The 22473-nt window shown below is 49.7% G+C and overlaps 1 protein-coding gene across 2 annotated transcripts in view; it reads right to left on the bottom strand.

Moving 5' to 3' along the window:
* cv-2 (crosveinless 2-secreting protein) overlaps nucleotides 1-22473 on the bottom strand; it is a 240203-nt gene that overhangs the window by 134856 nt on the left and 82874 nt on the right. Inside the window, exon 3 of one of the 2 annotated variants that reach the window (XM_050191325.3) lies at nucleotides 6510-6592. In XM_050191325.3, coding sequence (XP_050047282.1) covers nucleotides 6510-6592 — 83 coding nt within the window. The remainder of the gene's footprint in view (nucleotides 1-6509; nucleotides 6593-22473) is intronic. The other variant, XM_055061547.2, reaches the window with a different exon arrangement.

Raw genomic sequence — 22473 nt, 5'->3', positions numbered from 1 at the left:
CTGGCCAAATGCTTACTACTTGTTGACTAATAGCTCTATAGTTGATTCCTTTTAGACGCAACTGCTGTTTCTTCCGTATTCGCAAAGCAGTTCATACGCCAGAGTGGTTCGCGAAGGATGCGGGCCAATCTGAATTGCGAACGTATTATTAGCGAAGCAGTTCTTATGAACGAAAACATTTGTGAATTGGGCGGCCCTTTCTTTCTGCGAGAAAGTACTAAGGAAAAGCTTCTTTTGTACCACCAGCAAGCTTTGCAGGGCAGAGTGGTGGCTGAAGCCCGCCGAGATTTCTCTGACATACGTCGCTCACTGAGGCCGTAATCGAAGGTAGCGATCGCGCTGCCAAATCTGAAGCGTTAGTGAGCAATGTCGACATGAACATCGCAGTCTCAAGCCAGTAATATCTTATTTTCACTTAGTAATGCGTACTTCCCTTTGTTACAGACGAAATAAAACAGCAGACGGTTTGCTAGCTCAGAAATCGGCACGCGAACGACAACAAAACGAGCGAAAGTCGCGCAGACTGTGCTCTTACACAGCAGCCTGGCTGGATAAAATACAACGCGAACCATTGCCACTGCGCTCACATTGGAACGCCGAGGGATGCGTGGCTAACATTATACTTAAAAACGCATTCGCATATTTTAAAGGATGTTTGGTGCGCAGCCCGAGAAAGTGGAACGTGGCCTTGGACAATGCTGAAACTATGTGGTTCAAAACCTGACTCATAGTTTAAGAATGGCAGATACGTCGACAGCGTCTGCAATGTTTTTAGACGATACTGACGTTGTCGGTCAGTTGCTGAGGGCCACAGAACTGCAATGCGGAGTTCAGGCGGAGCAATTGTGCGAACAATACGTTTGCAATTCTAGAAGCGCCAGTATTTTTGATACCAGCCGACCAACATGACCAACCCGGCGTAGGCGGGTGAGTCACGCGTCGATGCCTCACGCAACGACAAACACGGAAACGCGAATCTCTTCTGCCCGAGTCCCGTTTTGATAAATTATGGCGCATCGAGCTAGGCGCACTGTCATCGTCAGAGGCGTCATAGCGCCGTGTGCTATAGCGATAAAAGAGCAACATTAGCGCGAACTTCGTGCGAGCCGAGGTCAGAGAGAGTGATTAATCGTGCTGCTCGCCCCGGTATGTATACGGGAAAAGCGGCTCATGTGGCCAGGGTTGGCCAACGAGCACGGCGCAGGATCGCCCGAGGATGCCGTGGAGGAACAGCGCGACGACGTCCTCGACCGCCGCGCTGTTCGCAGATGCCCGCAGCGAAAAGTGCGGCGCATGCGGCCGACAAGTGTCGCGCCTGCCTCCGGCGACGGAAACCCGCAGCAGTGACGAGGCACGCCTATGGCGCGCAGGCGTTGCGTCACTGTCCGCGGCGCGCTTTCCTCGCGGCGAAAGGACGGTGCCGTCGAGCAGAGCCGCCCGTCTCGGGCCGCGTCATACATGAATGCGAAAGGCTCGCGTGGCGCGTATATCGCTTCGCAATAAGCCAGGCCGCGCAAAACGAAGCAGGCGACTCCTCGCTGCAGCCTACCATTAACACTGAATGTGCAGAGCCCTGTATACACGCGTGGTTACGGGTATATACCTGCAAGCAGGATAACATGGGTAAACGGACGCGCGTTCCGCCTTTGGAGGGGCACGCTAATATATAGCAGGACGTGGAAAGCGCAAAGTAGCTTTTCATCGTTTTAAATTGTTGTTGTTGTCCATGCAGAAAGACAAAGGCTCCGCATATGTTCGTCGTGTTTATTTTTTGCTTGTTTGTTTGCTTGCATGCCGCTTCTATTGGTGCGAAGTCCGCTGAGTTTCATTCTGCACGGCGCATTTGTTCTTGCGTGACGTTCGGAGGAAAACCAGAACGCGGAAAATCGATTACCGACAGACGAAAAATAAAGAGCCGCAACTGTATGTCGGCGCACACTCGGCGAGTTTAGTCAGCTGACCAAGCGGCCGTTTTGTTTTCGGAAGGCTAAACAGCGCCTAATGTTATTGTTACCGTTACATCTCCCTCACTGCAAGCAGTAGTTGCGCGTCCGCACAAGTTCCAATGCCTCAGCGCCAGGCCCTTTCGCGGCGCCTTTGTGCGCATCTGAGCCGTGCTTGTGCAGCACCTGGACTCACTTTTGGGGGCGGACCTGGAGCAGCGAAACTAGCAGAAGTAACCGGCGAAAAGCAGCAACGCTGCGCGCTAGACTTCCGGCAACATTTCGGGTCTCCGCCAGATGAGCGGAGCTTCTGCGGCTCCTCAGGCGCTCGCGGGAACGCGGGCGGCGCGGGCGCGTGCCAGCGCCGAGCGCGCCGAGCCGTCGTCGGTGTTTGCGCCTGCAGAACACAATTGCGGGCCACTATGCGCGTGTAAAGCGCGCGACGGCGATGAAAGCGTCTCTCCCCACCCCTCGGCGGCACAAGAGAAGAAAGGGAGGAGGACAGGGGGGCGACGATGCGAACTCAACCTTGGCTCGGCTGGCGCCACTCGCGGGCCGAATCTCGGCCGCATCCGGCCGAAGAACAACACAGGGTGCCTGAAATATTGCAGGCCCGAGTATTTGGCCGCGGACGGGCCGCTGCAAGCGACATCTCGTCGCTGCGGCCGCAATTAGAGGCTCTTCGAGGCGACCTCATTAAGGAAAAAAGGCGCGCACACATTTCCGCATTGCCGGCCCGACCTGCCCCAGGCCAGAGCTCTCGGTTCATCGGCACAAAACCGCAGGTGTATGCCTACACATACTTGTCCGCTTAGTGCAGACAGAGGGTGCGCTGACAGTGCACGCTAAGAGCTGGTCCCTCGGGACGCCCTCCTGTGTTCAGTGCTCTGCACTATATTTACGCGCCATGTGTCGCGCGCCTGCTTTGCGCTGTCGCACGAGCTCCGCCCTGAGTTGGGCTGTTCTGGTTAAGTAACGAGCAACTGCTGAACGAATATTTTTTGGGCGACCCGCGTAACTCCCAATTTTTCGCAGCCGCTAAGCTCGCGCAAGGTTCCCGTGCCACCACGCGCACGATCTCTGTGGTTAGAAGAGGAAACTGCATTCGCTCACGCACATGGTTTCGTGTATAGGCGGTTGCAAGCCTTAATTAAGCCGTCTTGCCGGCTTTCCGATGCACGGAACACTTGGTCGACGAAGGCTATGATTGATAGCGTTTCGTTCTCAGATTTCTTGCCACACTATGATTAAGCACATGTCCACACCCGTTGCACGCGAGATTTCTGCTACAACTATCCCGTTGTAATGAACGGCACCAAACGCCGCTTTGGAAGCGTCTTGATTCCGTATTAATGACGGTGCTTCCGTGCAATGTAGATGTGCTGAAGCTGTTTCAAGTCATTACACAGTACCCGTGATACACTAAACAAGTGTCCTTTGTTCTTGCGCCCTTGAGCTGTTTAGTTGTTCATCAGCCTCGAGTTGCTCAGCGACTGCAGAGTTGAATTCCGGATTCAGGGTTTTGTACCAACAGACTGAATAGTCTGCACAGTAACCTTTTGCAGTATCGATCACAATTCCGAGTGTACCAGTTTTAGGTTCGGAGTTGCCGTTTTAGGTCTGGATTACTGGTCACTCAAAGGCGTTAAGGCACCGAACTTTGTGTGCGCGCCGTGCGGTTAGTAGATGTCTCGTGCTCAGCGTGACTAAAATGTCAAACAAGGATGCCGCTTTCGCATTTTTTTAAAACGATGCATCAGTGCCACCTAAAATAATTCGTCGTGGAAATTCGTCCTCAATCTCTCAATCAAACGCGCAAATTAGGATAATTAAAATAAAATTTGTCGACGAAAAGGTGCTCTCTAATGTCTACTGCTTATCGTTCCGAGGTAAGTCATTTATTGAAGTTTAGTTTACGTTCAGTTGCTCTTATATAAATGTCACGAAGGAGCAGTTAGTCCGCAGAAGTTACTGCCATATACCCGCTTAATCCGAGACTTTTGGCACGGTCTTGGTATTCGGACGCAGACTTGTGTCAATGAGTGAGCGCTACGTTTGTTAGCTCGACGTTTGCACTTTCATTAAGTTGCACGTTCCTTTTGTCATTATCAGCAGCTTTTGGACAAATATAGTATACATATAACGGGCCCTTCGACTCCTTCAGGTGAGGCCATTAATACCGTCTCTTGTCTTCGAGTATTTCCTATCTCTTCTGAGCTTAGCTTCCAGAGTGAGTAAGTTAAATGCAAGGATATCGCTTCTATTTTCTTTGTCTTTCTTTTTTTCTTGCGAGGGGGGGAGGGGGTTAAAATGTCTCAACGAAAGAGGCCTTCAGGAAATTCGCAGGGAATTGAAGAATATTGAAAGAACTATATAGGACGACCGCAGAGTTATTGAGAAAAACATTAGTCTATTTTCGCATTCATAGGAACTTGAAGAAAAAGAATCATGTCGGTTCGCTTACACATTGTTGGAGTAAGGCATAGTTACCGTACAAAAGCTGTTTTATTTTATAGTTAACAGAAATTTAAAAGAAGAAACGCCTGTCAGAATGTCAGCATAATTGAAACCAGTGAGCTAGGGTGACATTCATGGCACGACAAACTGGAATGCAGAATCGACGAAATTCATTAAATAGTTTGTACTTAAATAATTTAGGGCACATATTGGAGTTTACGAATTGAAACCAAACAGTTTTCAATGCACAACTAGTAGAAACGAGTTTTGAAACTAGCACCAGCTCTGAGATGAGCGCCGTCAAACTGCACTGGTCGAACCTATGGTTTTTCTTTCTTCTTCTTTCTTCATTTTTTTTAAAGATAACGCCTTATAGTGCATATCAGCACAAATTTAACTGGAACATCGATGTACTTTGTCGCACACTTTGGGAACGCATATCTCGAAACTGGTGTCATCCGCAGAATTCCTTCCAAATGGGTATATGCCTCGCGAACTCACCGGCTCGAATTGTCGTAACATGTGCCGTAAGGTAATTAACTATACAAAATTTTGTTAATTAGTCACTTATGCGTTACAATTTCTCGTGCAAGTGATGTCCGCTTCTTCAAATAATCCAGCTCAAGAAGTGGAATTGAGCTTTCGGCCACGGGCGATATTTATTTTTGAATTCGGCTAGCATTAAAATAGACAGATTCTATCGAAATTGACCGTCGTTTGTAATCTTCTTTTTTTCCCTCCTAATTATCGTGCTCCTCTATATGTAATTTTGAGCCATTCCTTTCTTGCAATCAGTATTTAGCGTCATATTTATATATGCGAGCATGTGCACGCAATGTCCTTACAGTAACAATTATACTGGTACTGCAGCCTGCCGACGTGTGGCTATACAGCATACAGAAGAGCGCACACTAATATCAGCAGTATGCTGTGCTACTCATAACACTGTGGGCACGCTTAATACCGTTAGCAGTATAAACTGTTAATATTATTGTTAACGTGACGCACACAACAGCTGTTCGCGAGTTTTGCCAGACTAAATTCAGGCTGACATTGATAGCAAAAGCGTTGTTCTGCGAAATGGAAATCAAGATGCGGCATTTGTAGAGGCGGTGTGCGCTAACGAACCAGCAGTATGCGCAAAATATTTTATGAGCGCGGCAAGCGCGTACAGTGAAAGACAGTCGTATCCTCCACAGCGCGAGCAACTGACAGAGTCGAAGCGAATAATAAATTCAATACACATATAAAACATACAAGAAAAACGGGCCAAGTTTCGGCCTTTTGCGTGGGTGAGAACTTGAGTTACTCGACCCGCACTATACAGAGACTTGAAGCCTCGATACTCGATATGGTATGCTGCAGCTCGCCACGGTGGCGGAGGTCTCCTCCCGGTCTTATACTGTTTCCTTGCCTTCTAATCTCGCAGTTCATTCGCCGCAGACGTAACTGTAAGGGCAAGTCATATGAATAAACCTAGAAACAACAGCCCTTCCTCTGAACCACCTATAGACACCGCAAAGCGCATCCACATGACACACAAGGACGCGAACCCGGTCAAGCGCATCTGATAACCACACAAACACACGCACAAAATAACTGTGCATGCTGCGCCCTTGTTTGGTCTTGCACGGCAGCATGTTCTCCCGCATGAAGAAACTGCTCAATAGAGTCTCGCATTTTCAGGGACGCTACACAAACCACGAAAGATTACGGAGCGTATATATGACCACATGACAGTGGAAACAAGCACTACACTTTCAATGGGCACATATAGTACAGCATTCCGACTGTCCAGAGAAATTCACTTTAGCTATAGAAAAAAAAAAGAATAAGAAATAAAGAAAGCGACTGCCACGTAAAGCGACTGAGTCATTAACTGGCAATCAGGCATAATTCTTAAGTTTATCGACTATATAGTGCCTGTTGATATACAGATCCGGCTGTACGTGTTGCTAGGTTCTGCCTTTCAGCACAAGCACAGCCAGAGACTTCGGTCATCTGGCTCAAACAAGGCACGATATCGGTCTGGATTGGGGCGCGAAGCCGGAAACAAGAGAAACGGGAAGCCCGAGGACGCGTGGACGCACGCAGGGAACCACTGCCTACCTGGCACTTACAGGTGATACACTTTGTCGAGATGCCAGGGACGTACGTGATTTGGCCCTCGTTGCCGCACTTGATCGAATCTCCTGCAAGGGGAGAGAGAGAGAGAAAAGAGAGAGGCGTCAGCGTTACGAATTGCTCACCGGCATTATATACCGGGGGGCGCCAATGAAGGCAAAACTCTCGCACATCACGCACTGGCTGCGCCCTAACTATAGCTGCTCGCAGCGACCTATAGAGTAAGCCACAAGGTCGCCAGGAAAAAAAAAAAACGAAAAGTGCCACACGATAAAATAAGGGCGCGGGACAAAACGAAAATTGAATCTAATGAGCGGCTGATTCGTGAGCTGTAGAGAATGTTTGAGTTTCTTGCGTTGAATGCAAAGACAATTCCCGTTGCACGAAAGTTCTTCCACAGACGTCACAGTTTACGACGACATCAGTTTTATCGCACTTAGAGCTCTCTTTTGTCATCCAAGCACGGTGCTGTTTCGTCTATCTCTTCTCTTTTTCTTTTTCGAGAGATAGATTAAAACGAGGAAGACCTTATAGCAAAGTTGACTCAATAAAGTGAGACGGATCACATCTTCAACAAATAACTGCAATGTAACAATTCCCGTTAAATGAAAAGCGCAGAGCACGGCTTCGGGAGATGCTGCATTCATGCAACTCCGGGCATTTTACGAGAATAAAAGACACAATGACCGCGCAAAGACAGCAAGATGATGATGCACGATGTAGAGCCGGCAACAGCGGTGACGAGCTGCTCGTTGCTGACGAGCAGACAGCGTGGTGGGGACAAGTCTCAGTGACGCTTATTAAAAGAAATGAGCCGAATTTAGCCCCTCCTGAGGCTGGCACATGCCCAGCAAGCAAAAAAACTGCACCTCGGAGACAAGCACACGGATAGAGTGGTCCGGAAGGACCGTCTAATGAGATAACTGGGTTATGAAACTGAAGACGATGTTACGTAATTTGTTCATCTCTTTTGCAGTTCGTTTGTTTCCTTTCTTACTTTTCTTTTCCTGTCCATACTGCGTATTGTACTGCGGAAACAAGAAGCGGTCGAGCTTGAGACACGAGGACGAAAGCGATGTATGATGCTTGTCCAGGGAAGAATGTTGACGAGAGTTGTATGCACTGAGAAGTACAACGCGTATCCGAATACATTCAGTGCTTCATACCCCTCGTGTCGGAGTGGCACATCCATAGTGGGGGATTGGCCTAAAATGCATGTACCCAGTGGCACATACCCAGTTGAACAACCCAGTGCCGAAGTTATTTGCTTGGGCGCATGTATACTAGCTAGCGACCCAAGTTGACTACTATAGGCTAGACAGTAGCCAGAAACAAATTGCCTATTCGGGCACATACCCATGAGCCCCTGTTGCCTATATATATCTACAAATATATCCGGGGAGGGAACGACGACGATCAAACGACAAACCCCGGGGAAGAGGCAAGGAAAGCTTCGTATTTTGCTTGCTTCGCTTGTCACGCGTGGATTACAAGAATGTTACCTGCGACTGCCTTGGACCAGTCGCGTGCTTCGAGCACTTCCTGTGATAACCTATAGCTCTAGAAGATACGTTTGGGCCGCGGTGAACGGTACTGCGGAGTGAGCATGACTGGTGGAGTTTAGTGTCAAGCCGACACACATTTACGCGCTCCCTCTCCCTGACTTGGGGGAGTTGGATCGCTGCACCGCTAGAAACTAATGTTTAATAGTCTCAGAAGAGAACAGCAGTTTACGATAGGTAGCGAGGCACTGGAAGTGGTAAAGGAATACGTCTACTTAGGACAGGTAGTGACCGCGGATCCGGATCATGATACTGAAATAATCAGAAGAATAAGAATGGGCTGGGGTGCGTTTGGCAGGCATTCTCATATCATGAACAGCAGGTTGCCATTATCCCTCAAGAGAAAAGTGTATAACAGCTGCGTCTTACCAGTACTCACGTACGGGGCAGAAACCTGGAGGTTTACTAAGAGGGTTCTACTTAAATTGAGGACGACGCAACGAGCTATGGAAAGAACAATGATGGGTGTAACGTTAAGGGATAAGAAAAGAGCAGATTGGGTGAGGGAACAAACGCGAGTTACTGACATCCTAGTTGAAATCAAGAAAAAGAAATGGGCATGGGCAGGACACGTAATGAGGAGGGAAGATAACCGATGGTCATTAAGGGTTACAAACTGGATTCCAAGGGAAGGGAAGCGTAGCAGGGGACGGCAGAAAGTGAGGTGGGCGGATGAGATTAAGAAGTTTGCAGGGACAACATGGCCACAATTAGTACACGACCGGGGTAGTTGGAGAAGTATGGGAGAGGCCTTTGCCCTGCAGTGGGCGTAACCAGGCTGATGATGATGATAATGATGATTACCGCTAGATAACGCCAGACACCGCTGTTAGTGGTCCGCATAACGGGTCCATAAACTGGAGTCAACCACAGCCGTGGAGACAGCTGGACTCCGACAGCGACGACTCGGACTTGGGGAGGCTTAACAAATGAAGTCTCTCTCTGGCTTGTCTGTGCAAGACACAAAGATGAGTTCATGCGCTAGTCAGGTCGATCCCGCTCTCCACGGTCTGGTGCTGGAGAAACGGCATCCCACAGGTGAAGCACCAAAGCGCAGCAACCTTACAGGATTCGTTCACATTTCAGCACAAATAGCGCGTCGTCGTGCCATTTAAATTATTTTGTATGCTATAGCTCGACAATTGTTAGCTCCGCGCAAACAACCTAAAGAACGCATTAACTCAAAATGGGCCTTTTTGGACCCTGCTCAGTGGCTTCGGACAGCAGCAGGTAACGGGGCGCGAGCCTCCCGGCGGTAAATTTGCGCCTCGCTGATATACGGCGTTGCCGCAGGTCCGAAGCACAAAGTGAAGATTGCATTTTTTTTTTTTTCGCAGTGACCCGCGGCATGGTGCCGATGAGTGACGCGGTGCGAAATGGGGGGGGGGGGGGGGGGGGGCTAGAGCAGTCCTGCCCTTGGTTCTGCCCACACGGGGCGACGCGCATTCGTTAACATAATGGCAGCGCTAAGCAGCGCGCGCCGTCGCTGCTGCGGCGGTCACCTTCCGAGTGCCGGGGCCAGCTCCTCCTCCGTGACTTGCACGGCAAGCAGAGGAGATCTGTGATATCCGCGCGCGGTGGGAACCGCCATCTCACCTCGCGCCAGCCAAGGTCCGGGGCGCGCCTCCCGGTGAGCGGTTCGCCGCTAATCGCTCCCGCCGCAGAAGAAGCGCCGCGAAGACAATGCGCGCCCGCTGTCGGCGTAATTACGCGGGAGGAGCGGGCAGCAGCGAAGTGTTTGTTTGAGGGAGCACTGCGCATTGCGAATGCAAATCCAACTGCGGCCGCGCACAGCGCGGGCGGAGCCGCGTACAATGGCCCCCGCGCGGCGCTCTTCGCAATTACTGCGGCGCGCACGGGCCGATCAGTCGCGCGCGGACATTAAGGAAAGCGGGCACGTTGGTCTACCGGTGAAGCTGGCGCGCGTAGAAACTGCCGGGTTTTCCCGAGACTGCCGCCCAGACTGGCTTCTCCCCGCTATGTACTGCATTCGATTGGGACTGCGCCCGCTAAATAACGACGCTAGCGCGCCCTCATATATTTATTGCGCGCAGCCGGCTGCGGCAGCGCGGCCTGGAATGTGTGATAAACGGCGCGCGCGGTTATACGGTTCGCTTTTCCTGCCTTCGGGCTGCTGCTCCTCGAAGCTGCCTCTCTCTGCCCGCGTTCTGCCTGTTTTTCGTTGCGTTTTTTTTTTGTTGCTGTTGTTTTTTTAGTTTTCATTTTGTCGCTGGTAAGTGCGGGCGCTAGAAATGTGCCGATGACGCCACTGATGGTCTCGTTGATACATCTGTCGCGTCTGGTAATCGCTTGTCCATTGCGGACTCGCATTGCAACAGCCCGTCGGTTTCAGGTAAAAGGCATGGCGTGCCTCACTCACACGTGGTTTCGCGCAGCGAAAGAAAGCCCCATGGCCGAAAGAAACTCGTTTAGTATTTGCACAAGATGGCGACGACATCGCACATCTAATAGGATTTGTTCAGCCTTTCGGAACTTCGGAACCCCACGAAGAGCTCAGTGTGATGTTAGCTTACGTAGCACACTGAATACGCAAACGAGGTTGCCACATTGCTAGGAAGATAGCCGTCTGCAATAGCCGTTGACGATGCCCTAGCTCTAAACTTCTTCCGCTCATATGCGCATGCACAATGCACAAATGCTTAGTTCGACCCTTCGGTGTTTACTGCATGGCGATACATCAGCATGCCGTGTTACTGCTGAATACATGTTTTGGACGCGTACTCGTGACATTACGTCGTTCTTTCGGTTCTTTGGTATTCCTAGTCAACTACAGATACGTTATATCCTTCATGACGTACATAAGCGAAGACGCCGTTTTTGTCTTTTTGCAGAGGGCAGACACGTCAAAGGAGCATTACCTTGCTCACCAAGAGATAAAAATAAACGCTGTTCCTTTCTACACGCACTCGCGCTCACACCGTATTCGGTAGTGTATCGAGTGAGGCTTTATTTATTCTTTTGGCGATCGCGCAAAGGTGCGATTGGGTTTAATGTTCCCAAGCGCTTCCAACCCCCTCCCATTTTTTTTTTGTCACGTATTTATTTCTGTTTATTTTATTTCTTCACTTATTTCTTTATTTATTGTTGCTCCGTTCACAACGACGCCTGCGAATGAAAGTCCAGATAGCCTCATGAGAAGGCGAGCCCTCGAAGGGCGATGGTCCACCACACGTCTCTCGATTTCGCTTGGTATCGGCGAGAAGACAAGCGAAGAAAAAAAGAAAGACAAACAAAGTAGCGTGAAGTCGCGAGTGCGTGGCATGCAAATCACCTGCGCATCAGCGGCGCGCGCGCTCAGGAAGCTGAAAGAAAAAAAAAAGAGCACAAACGCGGTCCGTGCGAGCATGCAGTGGAGGACGAGGAGGCGCGCGCCTCGCCTGCAGCGATACCAATCTGGCGTAAGCGATGGCCTTCGGGCGGCGCCGATTACCCTTGAATTATCACCTCGGAACGCGCGCGCGCGCGTGCTCTCCGTTCTTGCTGACACGAGCTACTCGCCAGCCTGCCACAGGAGCCGCTGCATCGAGAGGCGGTAGCAAGCAACAGCACTCAGCTGCGCTTGACAATCGCCGACTCGCCTGACAGGCCGTCCTGCGGTCCGTCCCGCGGCTCTTTCGTTCGTTCGGCCGGGGCGTGCGCGTAGCGCTTGGAGATCGCGCCGGCGATCCGGTAGCTGCGGCCGAAACACAGAAATAAAGCGAAGAAAAAAAAAAATAGGGGGCCCCGACCGATTGTGTTTTGCTTTCGTTGTTTGCTTCCGTCACTCCGCGCGTTCCGTCGAGCTCGCTGAAGTGTGTCGTCGGCGTTCTCGAGAGGTATAGGAACCCCCCCTTACGCCGCCCCGCCCTTCCCTGTTAGCTCCCCTTCTCTCCATGAACGTGATCGGCGTGCCCGACCATCTCGCGTTGCCATCTCTCTGGGTACAACAAGCAGGTAGCATTGCGCAGACGACGGGAATGCACGGCCTCTCCCTTGCTTTTTTTGTTTTGTTTGTTCTTCTTCAGAGCGGTGGACGAGGCACAACGTTTCACCACTCCGTTTGCCGTACTCGGTCTCTCCTTGTCAACAGGTGAAGGCCAGCCCCCTCTAAGTGGACCCAGCTTCTGGTGATAACAAAGAACCGAGAAGAGAACTGGAAGGCCAAAAATAATAAGAGCGATCAGTGAAGCCACTTCGATAGCGTGACCTCAGGGGCAGCGAAAAAGCCGTATGAGCGTTGATGTGACAGATAGTAACGAAAAGCCCGTTAACACCTCGTTCACATAAGTAGGCCCCGTCAAATTATAACGATAGCAATAGTATCGGCTCCATCAGTGCTCATACGATCTAAGCGACTTTTGTAATACAGTCCGAAACACGTAATAACCTTCCTAAGAACCCACTGAAAAAAAAAAATGATGATAAGCAAATAAAAAGTTAAACAAATGGTCAAGCGGTCGAGATCGGCCGCGAACACTTCTTGGATTTGACGTCGGTGCAAGCCTTTTTTGTTGCATCTGCTGGTGGTGATGTGGGAAAGAAGTGCCTCCGGTAAAGACTGTGGAAGCTTTTGGACGAAGAACAGTGCACGATACTGAGAAGGGCTGAGACGAAACATGCTTCGTGCGTTCACATTGAAAGAAAAAAAATAATAAAAGACCAAGAACGTGACGATAGCTATATATACAGGAAAATATTGTACACCTTTAAGGGTGAGAGTAACAGCCCCGAGACACACTAAGCACGCTCAAAGGTGCACAAAGCACCAAAGCCCATTGAGCGTGTCTCGTGGCTAAGGCCTTCACCGTTAACTGCGTGAAATGTTTTACGGCGATGTGAAGACAAAGAGAGAAACGGAGAAGTTACTACAGCGGTCAGACTGGTACTGCTCGAATGCTGGCGATGCCGACGGATCGAGACGCAGCGGAGGATAAACTAGTTGTGCTCCATAACGGGGGCACTGCCGTGATGTAATATTTCGAGACAGCATTGCCCGACTCGCATTGCTCCTAAAGCTTTCGAAATCTGTTTGCTTGTGCTTAGAAAAGAGCGCGGGGGAATGCACAAACCGAACGTTTGTAGCTCTATAATCACCCACTGATCGCCAGCTACTGCAGCTTATTAAAGGAAAGAAAACAGACGGAAAAGAAAGGAAAAAGAAAACCTCAGAGGGAATGTTTAGTTCGAAATTACCCCAAACCTCCTGTCTGAACCATTTATTTTATACTTTCGAGCGAATTATGCAGCTTATTCTTCATTCGCCTCGTTTGCTTTCTTACACGTGATGACACTGGCTTTCTGTGTATGGACACTTACAGAAGTGACTGAATGAATCACGCTGTCCGAATACGAAAATTTTGGTGCTTACTGCAGCGAAAGTGCGGAAGTGCACGTGAAACTATATATAGTAACGTCGGCGCGCACACGCGCTTTCAGTAGGTACATACATAAAAAACGTGATTGTTTGGCTCAAATTGCAAGCAGAGCCAGTATATATATATATTATATGGACCAGGCTGGTCCACCAGCCGAAACGTCAGTCAAATATGCTGTGCTTATTGAACGTACGTCGTACTCTTCTTCTACATTTATATATATATATATATATATATATATATATATATATATATATATATATATATATATATATATATATATATATATAGGGTGTCCCAACTATCATGCGCCAAGATTTAAAAAGATGCAAATGCCACGTAGCTGGGCAGAAACGAGATAGTGTTGTTTGCAGCAGTCGCTTGTAGATACTCGCATTATTTGTTTGAATTCCGCCTAATTACGTAATTAGTCTGAATTAATTAATCAATTTCTCAAATATTATAATTAGATGAAAAGTGTCAACGGGAAAATTGTAGGGCAACATGAACAACTTCCGATAGAGCTTTCTGTTGCTCAAAACGTGCTGCATAAAAGTGATTTTTCCGAGCGTGAACGAAGCCCGCGGATGCGCGCAAAAATGCTATTGCAATATGTTTTTTGTGACTCTGTAGTATACTGGATGCACAGACTGAAGCGTTGCCACTAGAGAAAATAAAAGTTGGAAAGTAACTGCATAAAGAGATAAGGCGCGCGCGGTTTATGTCGAGGAGCGTTTGGCGCGACTAGCGCTGCTTCGACGGCGCCGTGGCACGTGGGCGGTGCGAGAGGCCGAAAGGCACAAGCACGGAGATCACCGTTGCCTAAGTAGCAAAAGGGGGTGGATAGGGAGGGGGGGGGGGTGAGGTGAGGCGGCGTCCGCGTGGCGTGTATGTACCGTGGCCGCGTCCCAGCGCCCCTGCAGCAACAGCTGCCGATGAGGCCTTCGCCGCGCGCCAAGAGGGGCGGGACCGCATTAATTAGATTTCCAGCGCGAAAAGAATCATAATTGCCGAGTCACACAGAAGCGGCGCCATCATTAGATCGCTTCAGCCACCGCGCGACTGCGCGCGCAAGAGGTGACAGCCCGGCGTCAAGGCGCGAAATGTGTGTGTGTGCGCGCGCGCGCGTGCAGAGTGGGCGTTCCGCTTTGCCGCCGAGTTGTATATATCGGCTGGGAACCTGGAATTTCGTTCCCTCTCGCCCCTTGGGGCTTTCTTTGTTGAGGACGTCACCGCTGGCACCGGTGCCTGTGTACCTCGACCTTTGAGAACTGTACCTCCTCCTGTATATTCGCGCGTGCAACATTAACTGTGATTGGAATGCGATATTTTTGTGTGCAGAAAAGTAGAGAGGGAGAGAGAGATGAAGAGGAAAGGCAGGGAGGTTAACCAGATATCAGTCTCCGGTTGGCTACCCTACACTGGGGATGACAGGTAGTGGTTAGAAAGAGGACAGAGAGGCAAAAGGAGAGAGGAAAGTGTGTGCAAAAGAAGTAAGGACAGGCAGCACGTCCTAGACTGAGTTCTGTACCCATCCCTAATCTAATGCACGCCTTTCTCTCTGTCTTTTCCTTTTCGTTATCACTCCACACTCCAACTCTCGCCCTTTTAATACTTGACATAAAATACACATTGGTCCAAGTCTTGTCCTCTACCGATCAATGAAAAAAAAGGGAAAACATCAGTGCTTGGTTCAGAAACGTAGTCTTGCACATCGCCGCGGGGAGAACTGTAGGCCCACCTCCGGCGACGAAACCGAAGGTGGAAGTTTTTTCAACCTCATGCCAACTGCGTTATTCAACTAGACTGTAAATGGAACACAGACCCAAATGCAGACGCTTCAAACCCATTAAGTGTACCAGCACGAAACTGAGCCTGCTTGAACGATTTATGCCCGGTATAAATTCGAACGCTACCGGTAAATGCCCCGCCAGCAGCCGGGAAGGCCCTAGGTGCATCGTGGTTGACGCGCTAATATCATTCGCAATGCGGCCCGTTCAATTCCATATTCATTTTGCTTCGCCTCGGGCGCAATATTTTGCCGCGCACTTTTATCGCTTCGTCTCTAAGTGGCCGACGAGCGTCAGTTGTTAGCCTGTCTCGCGCACCTTGAGAATCTCTTATGGCGGGGGCATATCCAACGAACGAGTTGGAGGACGACGCGGACTGCGGGCACAACCTAATTACTTCCGAGCTATTTTCCTACGGGGCTAAACCATCCGTAAAAAGAAGGCTTTCAACATCGGCAAAACTGCTGGGAAGGCGCGTAGTCGCATACCGACCACTTCTTTGACAGGTATTCCATCGTCGCGCTCCGCAAAGGTCGACCCTGAAAGCAGAATAGGGGCAATCAAGTACGCACTCTGACGCCGATGTGACACTGAGAAAGGCAAGCGAGGCCACGGAAAGGAGAGTAAAACGCAAGGAGCAGCAAAGAAAAACGGCGGGCTGCTACACGCGCCAGGCACACCGCGGGGCCATCGTGTATACGCGCGTGATTCCCTTCGGCTGTTTGGAAACAAGAGCGAGCCAAGTGTTCGCGCTGCTTCCGGCTCGGCGAATGCAAACTTTTGACTCGGCCAAAGAGCCGAGGGCACGCCGAACACGCACTGTAAACGAGCCGCCGCCGGAAGGGCAGTGAGGTTTGAACCGCCCGGTCGGCGCGCGCGAGACGCCGAAGGAACAAACCGCACGGCAGACCGCACGCACCGGACGTCGCCGAGAGTGGTGGCGTCACTCGGCCGCTCATTCATTCATCCGCACGCCGGCGTCGCTCCGCGATCGCGTAATACGGGACACGCGGGCGTATCGACACAGCCGCTGAAACGCCCGGTCTCGTTTCTTCCTGCGCTGCAATCGTACACCCGACGGCTTTGCCCCGCGTCGTGTGAAACCGCAGCGGGCTCCCACGGTTCCGCCTGCGGCTCAGATTGAGAACCGCTCGGGGGACACTCGAGTCCCGCCTTCCGCCACCCGCCGTCGTCAATGCGTGTATACCCTACAGACAGAACGCGGGACCGTCTTGACCTGGTTTCCTATTGGAAGATATCATATATATTTTTTTATTCTTTTATCCATTGCTGAGAGCTATATACCGCATGCCCGATGTCACACGTTGTGGAGTTCTGGAGGCCATTGTGCAGGCAACCACAGTCACTTTATTAGAAAAGTGCCGAAATGCCTGGCTTCTTGGTCGGGAATTAGCTCCGAATCTGATGATGATGATGATTCTCATATACGGAACGGCCATGGACAGGCTATGAATCCGGCAGCAGGAGGGAACAAGACATGCAACAAATACTCTACGAATATACGAAAAAAGAAACTAAGAAATATGCCGAATAGCAAGAATAACACGTAAATGAGACAGACATCGACAGTTTTTTGCAGTTCTTGACATTGCTTGTCAAAGTTGTCATGATCAGACAACAGTGTCTCACCAGCATAAAAAAAAAGGAATCTCATGCCAGTGACGTCCTGCAGTTTCCACGCCAGATGCATAAATGCATTGTTACATGGTAACGGTGCTAGAACGTATATACCGACAATGACGTGTGACCCGTACATCCTGTACGTCTTGCAGTTGCTGCGAGACACTTCAGCACCTGATAATGGAGTGTCTCGCTTTCATTGCGCAGCTCACGTAGCTAGTGAAGGACTATCATCTACTTGGCCTGCGGTGTACGACACTCGACGAATGTTTGTACCCCAGTGGTTGTGCGTATCGGCGCGATCAGGCACATCGCGCTTTCCTTACTTTTCTAGAAGTAACTAACCTAAGTTCACGTTTGTAGCTTATTTCTCTTTTCAAATGACCAGACCTCCGACACTATTTCTTCCACTTTAAATTCTTTAGTGGCGTGACCTGCAGCGACCGGCCCTACTGTGTGTGACCTGTACCGTGCGTGTTCTGCTTTATCCTTTGAAATTTGCCGTCTTGCTCTTTCTTTCCTCTTTCCTCCCCTCCTTCCTATCTTCCATTTCTATGTTTCTGTCTACTTCTTTCTGAAGCGTAGGCAGGCGTCGTGCTCCCTCAGGTGGCAGTTTCCGGACTGCTCCTCGCTTTTCCTTTTATTTCAAGTGTATACATGTTTTCAAACCAAATAATAATAATAATGAAACGAAATTTTGCGGTACTCCGTGACTCGATGTAAAACATCTGAATTATAACACGTACGGAAAACGTGCTGAAGCATTAGCATGAGCGCGCTACTTTCGTTATCTGAAGTGGCAAGCCGAAGTATTTCAGGTTTCGTAAGATCGTCCTGCCAGCATAGTCAGACCCTCCTCCGTACCCAGGTATGTCTGAATGCGACCTGGGGCGGCTTGCACAAACATTTAATAACGAAAATAATAACAAATTTAAGAACGCGTTCTTGTGCGCCTTAGGCGTTGTCTATGGAACATTTAAGAACGCGTTCTTAAATTCGTTATAATTTTCGTTATTGAATGTTCGTGCAAGCCACCCCTGGTCTGGGTGGTATTTAGTGGTGGTCACCGTTCACGGCCGGCCGATCCTGTGGAATACCGCATGTTCCAGCTAGCGTTGGTCACGCTGTTCAGCGACAACAAAAGAGGTAAAAAAAAATGCACGCTGCAAGGTACTAAGATTTACGACGTTCGGTCATCATACTTCTGATGACTTAACCCCGTCGGTTGTATCTTGCACCAAGTTTTTCACATTTTGTTTTTCGTTGGCCAGCTCGGCTAACGTTAGTTGGGACACCCTGTGTAATGTAGCCTTTACCTGCGGTTGTGTGCCTGTGGCTCACACTACTGACGAAGCGCGACAAATCGTCGATATCGATCTGTCGAGCGACCTCAGTATGTCGTGTTCTTATAATAGCGTCGCTGTATGTTTGGTGTGCTGTCGCACGCATGGCGCACAAGTTATCGGTTGCCGTGTTCCACGATAAAGTTTATTCCAAAATAAAGGGTACAAGTTCAATGCGAATCATTACCGGGCTTAGAGTTCTTTTCGTACGGTGAGCTAGGTAGAATGGTCTAATTCGACTGAATAAGTCAACGCAAGTCAGCGCAACTCTGTTACGTATAATGAAAGAACAAATCACAACATAAAACCGGCACGTTTAATGCCTGCTCCTATAATTCCGGCTCATAAGTATATTCAATTAACACTTGATATTCAACCTATTTGATTTCTGATATTTCGGCTGCACAATTGTGATATGTGCCACTGGCAGCTCCGGACACTGCCGAGCGTCTGGCTGTTCTGCATAATCAAGCATGAAGTCACGACATAAAGCCTGCACATATGATGTGGGGTTGTAGGCACCTCTAGAACACACGTACCTCAATATATTAGCGCATGATATTCAATGGTTTCTTTGAACCTCCTCTCTCTCTCTCTATCTCTCTCTCTTCTTGAATTTCCTACATTTGGGCCACCCCATTCCCGGGCCACTGGGTATGTGCCGATCATTGACCAATAATTAGTGCTCCCCAAGAACATCCGCGCAGGAGGCTTTATTCACTTTGCTAAGGTTCCTGCGGTCCACGGGCCTTCACTGTAGACTGCAAGAACGCCTGCCCCTACCGCTTTATAGTGTACGCGGTTTGTTTGTGCTAATTCCTCCCTCCCTCCCTCCCTCCCTCCCTCCCTCCCTTTCTTTTTTAATCCCCCTGCTCCTTGCCTCCATGGAGGGTAGCAAAGCGGAACTACCTCTGGTTAACCTCCCTGCCTTTCTATGCATCATTTCTAATCCCGGCCACGGCGGCCGCATTTCGATGGGGGCGAAATGCGAAAACACCCGTGTACTTAGATTTAGGTGCACGTTCAAGAACCCCAGGTGGTCAAAATTTCCGAAGTCCCCCACTACTGCGTGCCTCATAATCAGAAAGTGGTTTTGGCACGTAAAACCCCATGATTTAATTATATGCATCCTTTCTCTCTGTTCGCCAATCAGCCACAATGGGTATGTGCCACTGTGACATTGTGAACATAAACATCGCTTGAGATTAAAGTTGTGTCCTGTGCGGCACAGCACCGTAATGTTTCTTCACAGGAGTATAACAAATCGTTCGTCATGCTATCACCGTCATAGTATCCTCGTAACCGTTGTCGTCACCTTGCTGCTGACGTCATACATACGCTCACTCAACACGCACACTTCATCGCCTTACACAAACACGTTCCTCCATCTGGTAACGATTTGCACAAGTCAGAATGATGCTTGATAACTATAGCTATCTTGTAAAGTGCTTCGCATAACATCAATTCCCACAGTTCGTGGGATCTGCAACAGTTCTTTTTTTTAATCTTATAAGAAATTCAAAAGAGGCTTTCCGAGGCGCATCGCATATTCCTGCGTCTTTAGAAGATCTGCTCGGCGTGCGAATTACTCCTTTATTCATTTTAATATATTCATTAGCACCATGAAATACTTTCCAGACTCCATCGGCGCATAGGCGAACGTATAGCCGCCAGCATAAGATGGTACCAAGGCCGAAATCTGCCTGGCCACCTCTCTTTGGAAAACGAGGTAACTTGATATTGCCGCTGACGTAAACTATGGGGACGGTCGGGATAACGTAACGGTCCTAGTACAAGGCTATTCCGTTTGGCCAGTGGCCTGACTCCGCCCACGTTATCGACGGTATCGGCCGACCGTGAACGCCAGTCGATAACAAAGGATTGGAATTGAGCGGAAGGAATCCCGTATGCACTATACCGGCTTGGGCTTCTGGGCAGCGACAGCGGCGCGGCATGCACTCGACGAAGCCGCCAAGGGGAGGTCGGAGCGGGAAAGAAAACGACACGAAACAGAAGCCACGCTGAGCGCGAGAGGAGCTCTATTGCTAAATCCAAATGGGGGTCCATGTTCAAGCAACGAGGCGCGACGCGGCGGCAGGATGTGGCGGCAGCGCGTTTCGCTTTCGACTCCTGCGCCGACCGACGCAACACGAGGCACGCCGTGACCGATGTGCCTTCGGCAGAGATCGTGAGCGTGCGCGTAGCCCGGGGAAGGACAAAGAGTGGCACTTTTTTGATGACTCCCATTTCCCGAGTCCCGCCTTGCGGGCTGCGCCAAGAGGGTCCCCAAGTCTTCTAGATATGGCGCAGAGGCACATCAAAATTTATTGCCAATTAAGCGCGTAATGCTCCTGGAGAAGCGCGACAGAAGGAGACGTATACCCGCGAAGCAGCGACTGCTAAGCGCGGCGACCCAAATAATCAGCCGCTGCCGCAACCGCGAGGGAATCCAGCGCGCTGACGTAAGAGCGTCCCCGGCTGCGGTCCATAATGGGGTCTCCGCTGGGCACGGGCGCAGCGCTTCTGCGCTAACCATAACTCCATTTGGCTGCCAGTCTGTGCCCCGCAGGGAGAGAGTGAACAAAACGAAAGAAAGAAAGCAAGAAAGAAAGAAAGAAAGAAAGAAAGAAAGAAAGGCCAGCGGCGGGAGAAGGCAAGGAAGTAAAGAAAATAGTGCGTGGGATGGCTGGGAAGAAACCGATATGACAAACGCCCAGCGCGCCTTATTGTGACGTTATCAAAGACCGCACGCCAAATAGAGCTAAAAAAAAAAGAATATATTCGCGGCCACATTATCGAACTGCCGGTGTAGGTTAGGTCAAACGCAAACCAAGCCCAAGCGGCGGGTTAGCGCTCACGTATAGATCGGTATCCTGGCGGAGAACACCATTAAGATTATTACCGTCTCGGCAAACATCTACTCGGTAGAAAAAGGCAGAACAGGCGCCTCTTGCCTCGCTTTGTCCCGGGCGACGACGTCTGCGGCTTCGCCGACCGGGAATTGACAGAGCGCGGGCAGAATTTGCGTTGGACGTCTTTCATGGCTGACCAGTGTGAAGCGAAAAAATGGACAACGTTTGCGGAGATAAGAAACGTTTGTTTACCTTGCTCCCGTTACTCCCGGTCCTTTTGAAGATTGCCCCCCTTTTTTTTTTGCGCTCTCTGTAGCCGGTCGGTGACCTTACGCACATCGTCTGAATCGCTGCATGCACTTCGGCAAAAATATAGACAGCCATTGAAGTCTTCCTGCGATGCACGCGGTTTCTCGCATAAACTTATAGACGTACTTTTGTGCCGCGAGAAAGTAAACGAGAACGCGCCTCCCTTGTGATTGTTGGAAAGCACGGTGGGACCCTATCGCAGTGTATTCTGTCAGCCAGAATTGCTGCGCTCCAAGGATACAGAAAAGGCGACACAAAGAAGGACGAGGACACATGACTGCCTTGTCGAAAGCATGTAGTTTGTTTAAACGCGCTACGCGGTGCCGTGTGAAGGTCTTCGAATGCGGGACGCTGTTCCTTGCAGGCGCAGTGTTACACCTAAACTTCCCCTTTACGTCTCCAATCTACCTGTTAATTCTCCCTATTCTTGTATCGCAGGCAATTACCCGGACGTGCACTTCGGTATCGACACACACACACACAACGCACACACACACACACGCGCACACACGCACGCACACACGCACATACACACACAGTTCTTACGGTAGAACTGTTCGAAAGAGCAGGTGCAGGCCAATTATGCTGTTTGACATAATATAGCGAAGGCAGACGGCCGAAGGAAAACAGCACTTACGAATGAAAAACTCTGTGAAATGTGCCCCTGGTTATTATTCCTACCCTACCTTGCCGTTTTTTATTCTCTCTCGTCATTTGCTGTATTCAAACCACTTTATTCGAATAATCATTGCATGAAAAGTCACTTAATTTCAGCCAGAGGACACTTCAGTCATTTTAGCAGTTCTCCAGACATTAGTTTAGGTCATTGCTTTTAATTGTCTTAACAGGGATCTTGGGCCGGATTCACAAAGGTTTTCGTTCTTAAGTTTTATTTGCCATTGGCTGGCCGCCTTCGCTAATAATATGTCCAGCGTCATTATTGGCTGAGAATTTCACTTACGAACAATTCGGGCGTAAGATGTTTTTGTGAATGCGGGTCCTTATGCGCAGAACTGAAATGAGCAATTTTGTATTTGCTCCGAGTATACTTGAACCTACACCTAGGTATAGCTGTAC

The sequence above is a fragment of the Dermacentor andersoni genome, chromosome 1 (genome assembly GCF_023375885.2).
Source record: "Dermacentor andersoni chromosome 1, qqDerAnde1_hic_scaffold, whole genome shotgun sequence".
In the NCBI taxonomy this organism is placed as follows: Eukaryota; Metazoa; Arthropoda; class Arachnida; order Ixodida; family Ixodidae; genus Dermacentor; species Dermacentor andersoni.
The sequence above is the reverse complement of the archived record's forward strand: the minus strand, read 5'-3'. Positions and strand labels throughout refer to the sequence as shown.